The 9,626-nt window shown below is 42.8% G+C and overlaps 1 protein-coding gene across 1 annotated transcript; it reads right to left on the bottom strand.

Moving 5' to 3' along the window:
* Positions 1-1,926: 1,926 nt before the first annotated feature.
* LOC138358986 (P-selectin glycoprotein ligand 1-like) lies at positions 1,927-3,939 on the bottom strand. The gene is made up of 2 exons (XM_069317475.1): positions 3,618-3,939; positions 1,927-2,192 (listed from the first exon to the last, which is right to left on the bottom strand). Exons 1-2 carry the CDS (start codon positions 3,937-3,939, stop codon positions 1,927-1,929), a joined length of 588 nt encoding a protein of 195 aa, XP_069173576.1.
* Between the last annotated feature and the right edge of the window lie 5,687 nt (positions 3,940-9,626).

The following is a 9,626-nucleotide window of genomic DNA, read 5'->3' as shown; positions in this document are numbered from 1 at the left end:
CTAGATAGTTGAACATTCCTCCACCCAGCCACCCAGCCAGCCAGCTAGACAGTTGAACATTCCTCCACCCAGCCAGCCAGCAAGATAGTTGAACATTCCTCCACCCAGCCAGCCAGCTAGATAGTTGAACATTCCTCCACCCAGCCAGCCAGCTAGATAGTTGGACATTCCTCCACCCAGCCAGCCAGCCAGCCAGCTAGACAGTTGAACATTCCTCCACCCAGCCAGCCAGCAAGATAGTTGAACATTCCTCCACCCAGCCAGCCAGCTACATAGTTGAACATTCCTCCACCCAGCCAGCCAGCAAGTCAATAATTCTTCCACACACTCAGCTTGATATTTGACCATTCCTCCACCTTCCTAGCTAGTTAGATTCCTCCACCCATCCACTTTGCTAGTCATTCATTCCTCCAGCTAGATAGACAAGGGACCATTAGTTTACGTAGCCACCTAGCTAATCAACTAATAGTCAACATTTATATTCAAGAAATGGTTGTCATTCTGGAGTATATGTGAATGGCATGTATATTGCTCCAAATTCTTGCCACTCCAACCCCGAATTAATATACGTTTATTTCCACTCACACATCTGATAATCAATCAATCATCTGCACCCATCTTCAACTCACTCACCCATCCTCAACTCACTCACCCATCCTCAACTCACTCACCCATCCAGTCACGGGTTGTGTATCCATTCATCCCTCTGCATGATTAATTTGTACGTGAATTAAATTGTTAAGAGTAACTGCAATTTAAATAATTATCTTACGACTAGAGCTGGCAGGTGTTTCTGACATCACCTGCCCTTCAGTCTTGGAATATATGCAATTGTAATACATGTGTGTATATTTTGACCCGTGTAATTCTCTTTCTGGGAAAATATATTGATTCAACAAGGAGTAAATGTGAATAATGTGGACATTGCTCACTGTGGTCTAATAATAATCTTCAATGATATTGGCTGATAAGGAAATATCTGGTCATGTTTTTGCGCTGAAACTAGTCTTTCATGGTCGACGTGATATTGTCAGTGTTAATATAATTTGCAACATAAAATGATGCAAGACGATCACGATAATCTGATTATATTTAGGATTAGACCAAATAAAGGTGGATGAGAAGGCCTATGTGGTTGTAATTATGAATTCTAACTTTATTCTGTGACCGGTGTCGAATGTTTTATTGCTCTGACTACTGAACTGGGAGATTAGATTTCTTGGCCAGTCAGGTTATTCTGTTTTGCTGCTAGTTCTCTGAGTGCAGGTGGCCGGTAATTCAGCGAAGGAACTTGTCTGATTTCCGTTCTTGGTTCCGGGAATTTACCGATGCCTATTCCGGAAGGTTTATCCGTGTCCATTGTTCAATATAGTACATCCTTTTTAATGGATTCAACGACGGCCTCGCTACTTGCAGGGTCAGGGCTCGATCCCCCATGGTACATGAGGCTGGGCACCGTTCTTTTGTCCAATCCTCATAATCACGTTCCATCCTCATAATTCAATTCCTTGTCCTCATATTCCAGCGCCATGTCTTAAATGCCCCGGCTACTTTTCAACAGGTTCCAGCTTAATGTACTCATATCTTGGCGCTTTATCCTAATATATCATATATTTCTCATATATCAGCACCTTGTTTTATATCCTATCTCGTTGTCCTCATATCCCAATTCCATATCCACATTTTCCAATTCCTTGTTCTTATATCCCAGCTTCTTGTTTTCAAATCCCATATGAATATTGTTTTCATATTTTCATATTCATATTTCATAGCTCCTTGTCGACATATTATTCTCAATGATATAATGATCATACTTGATTGAACCTTCATTCATTATATATCTTATAATACCGCGTGGTATATTATGTATGACAATTTACGAGAAAGAAGTCTTAAAGGCCAAGAGTTAGACCTGGTTGGTCAGCTTTACTTGTGAATGAGTGAAGGAACGTACAAGTGGTTCCAGTGACCCGTTGACGACAATGGAGCCATTCTGTCTGGAACAACGGCGCCTGGAACAACTGCGCCTGGAACAACGGCGTCTGCAACAACGGTGTCTGGAACAACGGCGCCTGGAACAACGGTGCCTGGAACAACGGCGCCTGGAACAACGGTGTCTGGAACAACGGCGTCTGCAACAACGGTGTCTGCAACAACGGCGCCTGGAACAACGGTGTCTGCAACAACGGCGCCTGGAACAACGGTGCCTGCAACAACGGTGTCTGCAACAACGGCGCCTGGAACAACGGTGCCTGGAACAACGGCGGCTGGAACAACGGTGTCTGCAACAACGGCGCCTGGAACAACGGTGTCTGCAACAACGGCGCCTGGAACAACAGTGTCTGGAACAACCGCGCCTGGAACAACGGTGTCTGCAAAAACGGCGCCTGGAACAACGGTGTCTGGAACAACGGCGCCTGGAACAATGGTGTCTGCAACAACGGCGCCTGGAACAACGGTGTCTGCAACAACGGCGCCTGGAACAACGGTGTCTGCAACAACGGCGCCTGGAACAACGGTGCCTGGAACAACGGCGGCTGGAACAACGGTGTCTGCAACAACGGCGCCTGGAACAACGGTGTCTGCAACAACGGCGCCTGGAACAACGGTGTCTGCAACAACGGCGCCTGGAATAACGGTGTCTGCAACAACGGCGCCTGGAACAACGGCGCCTGGAACAACGGTGTCTGCAACAACGGCGCCTGGAACAACGGCGCCTGGAACAACGGCGCCTGGAACAACGGTGTCTGGAACAACGGCGCCTGGAACAACGGTGCCTGGAACAACGGTGCCTGCAACAACGGTGTCTGCAACAACGGCGCCTGGAACAACGGTGCCTGGAACAACGGCGGCTGGAACAACGGTGTCTGCAACAACGGCGCCTGGAACAACGGTGTCTGCAACAACGGCGCCAGGAACAACAGTGTCTGGAACAACCGCGCCTGGAACAACGGTGTCTGCAAAAACGGCGCCTGGAACAACGGTGTCTGGAACAACGGCGCCTGGAACAACGGTGTCTGCAACAACGGCGCCTGGAACAACGGTGTCTGCAACAACGGCGCCTGGAACAACGGTGTCTGCAACAACGGCGCCTGGAACAACGGTGCCTGGAACAACGGCGGCTGGAACAACGGTGTCTGCAACAACGGCGCCTGGAACAACGGTGTCTGCAACAACGGCGCCTGGAACAACGGTGTCTGCAACAACGGCGCCTGGAATAACGGTGTCTGCAACAACGGCGCCTGGAACAACGGCGCCTGGAACAACGGTGTCTGCAACAACGGCGCCTGGAACAACGGCGCCTGGAACAACGGCGCCTGGAACAACGGCGCCTGGAACAACGGTGCCTGGAACAACGGTGTCTGCAACAACGGCGCCTGGAACAACGGTGTCTGCAACAACGGCGCCTGGAACAACGGTGTCTGCAACAACGGCGCCTGGAACAACGGTGTCTGCAACAACGGCGCCTGGAACAACGGTGTCTGCAACAACGGCGCCTGGAACAACGGTGTCTGCAACAACGGCGCCTGGAACAACGGTGTCTGGAACAACGGCGCCTGGAACAACGGCGTCTGCAACAACGGTGTCTGCAACAACGGTGTCTGCAACAACGGCGCCTGGAACAACGGCGCCTGCAACAACGGTGTCTGCAACAATGGTATCTGCAACAACGGTGTCTGCAACAACGGCGCCTGGAACAACGGTGTCTGCAACAACGGCGCCTGGAACAACGGTGTCTGCAACAACGGTGTCTGCAACAACGGTGTCTGCAACAACGGCGCCTGGAACAACGGTGTCTGCAACAACGGTGTCTGTAACAACGGTGTCTACAACAACGGTGTCTGCAACAACGGCGCCTGGAACAACGGTGTCTGCAACAACGGCGCCTGGAACAACGGTGTCTGCAACAACGGCGCCTGGCAATGTACTCTGTTCCATTTCTAGCTTCTGATAAAGATTTTTAACCCTGTCCCTTGTAAGTAATTTTTTTTCAATATTTTCTTACTATTTATTACACTAAATAATGTACAAATATGTGATACTGAAACAAATATATATATGGATAAACTCTGGGAAAGTACGTTCAATTCTTCTCCAATATGGGAAAAGTCAATATGGAATCTAAACGAAAAAATCTATACTGAATAAAATCTAATTATTAAAAGATTTCTTCAAGGTCAATACTGGCTCAACCTGTTCAAAAATATACGTTGACTAATCTAATATCTAGATTAGATTAGAATCAAGACTAGAATATAAAAAATCTAATGATTTTTCATTGATATTTTACAGCATATTTTACCTCACTAATGAGATGGAGCATGATTAATGGTGCCATTGACTACTCAAGCACAACAGAATTTACATGATTTTTTGCACAATAACTAGCGGTCAAACCCAGCTCATGCTCACACAATACATTGCTAATGTTAGCGGACAGAGTGTATCGTCGGATCGGCTTGCACTCCTCTTGAAATACCAGAAAACATACTAAGGAAACTTTTCAACGCCGTCATTAAAGAGGCACCCTTCTTGAGCCCAGATGGGCACATGTATAAGCAAGTAGATGGGGTCGCCATGGGTTCTTCCCTAGGTCAATTGTTTGCGAACTTCTACATGGGTACCATCGAGCAGAGGGTCTTAGTTGACATGGACTTGAAACCGGCCATATACTGCAGGAATGTTGACGACATTTTTACACAGGTACTTTATGCCAGACATCTGCAGGAGCTGAAGGAGGCATTTGAGCAGAATTTTGTGTTGAGTTTCACTTACGAGATGGAGAATAATGGGAAGCTGCCATTTCTTGATGTAACTGTCACAGAAGGGAATGGAGGCTTCCACACTGCAGTTTTCACTAAGGAAACAAACATAGGAATGTGCCTCAATGCTTATAGTGACTGCCCAGACAAACACACGAGGAGTGTTGTCAACGCTTACGTCGACCGTGCTCTCAGCCACAGCTCAGGATGGAAGCAAGTCGATGAAGAACTCGGTAGGTTAAGGAACGGCTTTGTTGAAGATATAAAAAGAAAGGTGAAACGCCATGCAACTTTTGAAGAGTCAACCAACACAACACTTGTACCCCCTATTAGATTATTTTACACCAACTTCTTTTCAATGGCTCATAAAAAGGAAGAAAGGGTCCTGAAAGATATTGTTGATAGGAACGTTATCCCTACAGACAAAAATTAGAAAATACAATTCACAATTTACTATAAAATAAAAAAAAGGGCCAATTGTCACGCGGCGCTCACCTTGGCCTTGTGTTACATGAGGTTACAGTTAAACAGCGGGGGATCGTGCTACTGATCCTGTAACCCCACGCCGTGGGTCTTCGCTCCCTCTACTAGGGTATCACATATCACCCTCCAGGGAGCTCTCCTAGTCATGCCTCAAGACCGGCCACCATTTGACCTTGGACCCAAGGGGGAGAGGAGAAGGCCGAGCCCACACTACTAAACTCAATCCTGCAGTATGTGACTCCCCCACCGGGCCTGCCCACCTATGCGGGCAGAGAATTTGCCGGACGTTCGGCCGTAGCCTCACTTCCACCTCTTATCTTCTAGTCGCCAGCTGGGTAATTCTCTCAGCGTCCCAGCAACGCTGTTAGTTCGAATATAATATATATACAGCAGCCTAGGACCGTAGTATGTGCTGCCAATACTAGAATTCAAATGTACAATCATGTTGCCAACTCAGGGTCACTCTTTAGGGAATGCCAGTACCCGTGTTCAAATCAAATGTCGTGTTGCCAGTACAGGGTCTCTCGCTATGCCATGCCAGTAACAGTACAGTATAATCACGTTATTAATCACAAAGCTCAATGAGATGGAGGTTACACCAAAAGTAGTGGTAAAATAATAAAGTTTACTCAAAGTAAACTACAATACATGAGATACATGTAAGGATTTATGGAAATAATAGTAATAATGGTGACAGCAGCGCTGTGGTTCAGCAACGCACGTGTGTTGCTGAACCACAGCAACCTTCTCTGTCCTCCAGTCCTCCTCACCATTCCCCACTCCACCATCCCCTCTTCCTCCCCACCATTCCCCACTCCACCATCCCCTCTTCCTCCCCACCATTCCCCACTCCACCATCCCCTCTTCCTCCCCACCATTCCCCACTCCACCATCCCCTCTTCTTCCCACCATGCCCACTCCCCTGTCCTTTTGTCCTACCCACCCTTCTCCATTCCCCCATGCACTCGTCCCCACCATTCCAAACTCCCTCGTCCGATGCCTTCCTAAATGGTCTGATTTTCCCATTAGAAAATTGGGAACATCAAGTGATCTGATGTTCCTATCACTGGAATATCAGAAAAACAGTTAGAAAATTAAATGAAAATATGAAAAAATAAAAATTAACTATACCCACGAAATGAACGGTATGGTAAACAACACAGCTCAATTCCAATGCAATTCACACAAAATAATTAAATCAAAATTAAAATAAAAAAAAAATCATGACAACTCAAATTATCAATGCAATCAGAAACAATGAAATGGAATTGTAACATATGTAGTATAGCATGTATGTTGCTCTTACATGCAACAGATGGCGCTGTTTTTCAAGAAAGGCATAGTTTTACCTGTCACAGGTGTGGCATCTATACTTATACTTATGAAATGAATGGTATGGTAAACAACACAGCTCAATTCCAACATAATGTCACCCAAAATAATTAAATAAAAAATAAAATATATCGAAGTCTATGAAAATAAAATTTATCAATGCAATCGGAAACATTGAAATGGAAATCGTGACGTATTTAGTATTGCGTGCATGTTCCTTTTGTGTGCAATAGATGGCGCTGTTTATCAAAAATGCATGTTTTTACCTGGTATAGTAGTAGTAGGTATATATAGTAGGTATATAAAAAGATGCGCCTATTCGAATGCAACGTTGTGTCAAAATTTCAAAGCAATCAGTGAAGAACTTCGGAGATTAAAGCGTGGGTTGCTCATATGTCCAACAGATGGCGCTGTTTTTACAACAAAGCATATTTTTACCTGTCACAGGTGAGGCATGTATATAGTAGATATATAAAAAGACGCGCCTATTCGAATGCAATGTTGTGTCAAAATTTCAAAGCAATCGGTAAAGAGGTTTCGAAGATTTCCCTCACATGAAAAACTCTGTTTTTCAGAAAAAGCATGTTTTTTAACCTTCACTGAGGGGACATCTATATAGTATGTATATAAAAACCTGGCCGGATGCGAATGGAATGTTGTGTGAAAATTTCGAAGCAATCGGTGAAGAACTTTCGGAGATTAGCGATTTTGAACAAACGAACATTTCCATTTATATTATATTATATTATATTATATTATATTATATTATATATATATATATATTATATATATATATATATATATATATATATATATATATATATATATATATATATATATATATATATATATAGGGGGGTACCACCACCAATATATATATATATATATATATATATATATATATATATATATATATATATATGTATATATATATATATATATAATATATATATATATATATATATATATATATATCTATATATATATATATATATATATATATATATATATATATATATATATATATATATATATATATATCTATATATATATATATATATATATATATATATATATATATATATATATATATATATATATATATATATATATGCAATTGACGATCACAAAACACTGATCATTTTATGCGGAAAATCCACAGAGATTTCATATTTCTCTGTGGATTTTCCGCATATATATATATATATATATATATATATATATATATATATATATATAAAGTCATAACTTTTGTCTAAATCGAGTTTTTCATTTAAAGCTACCTAAAGACATCGATTATTGCTAAAAAGTTCCTGTAATGTTTCTGCGTTAATGACAGAAATGTACCAAATAGTCAACTGAGAAACCAACATTTGGACTATGGCGATAATTATATGGCTATCAACTTGCCATTAATTGCCAGAGTGGCTACAAAAAGTTCGTCAAAATAAATAGGTTTAGTCATGTATTTATTATAAGTTTTCTGAGTAGTCTCCGTCAACTTTTTTGAGGTCGGCGCTTTTGTTTTGGCTGTATATGAGCAGTATGTGTTCCTAAAGTTTGAAGAATGCTTTGATTATCATGTGAAGACAGTATATAGGGATAAAACCTGCTGAGATACGTTCATCTGCCTATTGGATGTATCTCCCCTGATATGGCCATGCAGAGATGAGCTATGTGAAAGGACCCTCAGTCACATCTCTTTACCTATCTATAAGTAAACCACGTGTCTCTTCTTGCATTGTTACAGCGATTTGTTGGAAGCTAAAACAAATCCATTGGAGACGTGGTGTCCTTCTTGCTGGTGTGTGGGGTAATACGACCTGACATACGTTAATACTTGCAGCTCATGAACCCTTTACGGTATTTATGATAACTGAAACTCAATCGTACCACAACACCTTTTCAAAACATGACCCAAGAACGCAAGAAAATCACCTCACCACATTAATAATGTCATCACGGCGCTAATTATTATCCCGGGGAGCAAGTTGATACCGGATAGCAGAACTTCAGGTAATTATAACTTTAATAATGTAATGGATTCCAAGTTGAGAAAAGGAGGAGGAGGAGAAGGAGGTGGAGGGATAGGATATGTGAAGGGGAAAGAAAATGAGGTGGAATATTAATATTTCTCACTAATGCGAGACACTTGAGAATGAGCCCAACTCATGCATCTGACCGGCCCGAAGGTAAATTCTTGAGAATATTCTCTCTTATGGTATATAAATATGAGTGTCAGCTGTGTGTGTGTATTTTAGTAACCAGTGATTTTATAAAATTTACACAGAGCCGGATTATCTTAAAAATTATGAGATTTATTATTTTAATTTATGACGAGGCTGAAACATTTATGAAGTTCTTAAGACCGTGCAAACAACAGTTATAATAGTTATTAACAAATTTAACATGCAGAGCAACATGATAACAAACACACACACTTCCTGGTGTGTGTGTGTGTGTGTGTGTGTGTGTGTGTGTGTGTGTGTGTGTTACCTGACCCCGCAGGGGTCAGTCCTTGGACCTATACTGTTTCTGATATATGTAAATGATCTCCCAGAAGGTATAGAATCGTTTCTCTCAATGTTTGCCGATGATGCAAAAATTATAAGGAGGATTGAAACTGAGGACGATAGTAGGAGGCTACAAGATGACCTAGACAGACTGAGTGAATGGTCCAACAAATGGCTGTTGAAGTTCAACCCGAGTAAATGCAAAGTAATGAAACTAGGCAGTGGAAAGAGGAGGCCAGACACAGGATACAGAAACTGGAGACCAACCCTGGAGTATGCGGCCCCAGCATGGAGCCCGTACCTTGTCAAGCACAAGACGAAGCTGGAAAAAGTCCAAAGGCATGCCACTAGACTGGTCCCAGAACTAAGAGGCATGAGTTACGAGGAAAGGCTGCGGGAAATGCACCTTACGACACTGGAAGAGAGAAGAGTAAGGGGAGACATGATCACAACCTACAAATTCCTCAGAGGAATCGACCGGATAAACAAGGATGAACTATTCAACACTGGTGGGACGCGAACAAGGGGACACAGG

This window comes from Procambarus clarkii, chromosome 88 (assembly GCF_040958095.1).
Source record: "Procambarus clarkii isolate CNS0578487 chromosome 88, FALCON_Pclarkii_2.0, whole genome shotgun sequence".
Taxonomy (NCBI): Eukaryota; Metazoa; Arthropoda; class Malacostraca; order Decapoda; family Cambaridae; genus Procambarus; species Procambarus clarkii.
Note: the sequence above shows the minus strand (reverse complement) of the source record. Positions and strands in the feature narration are given on the sequence as shown.

Coding starts and splice junctions, on each gene's coding strand:
- LOC138358986 (XM_069317475.1), bottom strand. CDS start 3,939: ATGGAACAGAGTACATTGCCAGGCGCCGTTGTTGCAGACACCGTTGTT. Junction 2,193..3,617: donor TGCAGGCGCCGTTGTTCCAG/GCGCCGTTGTTG, acceptor CCGTTGTTCCAG/GCGCCGTTGTTGCAGACACC.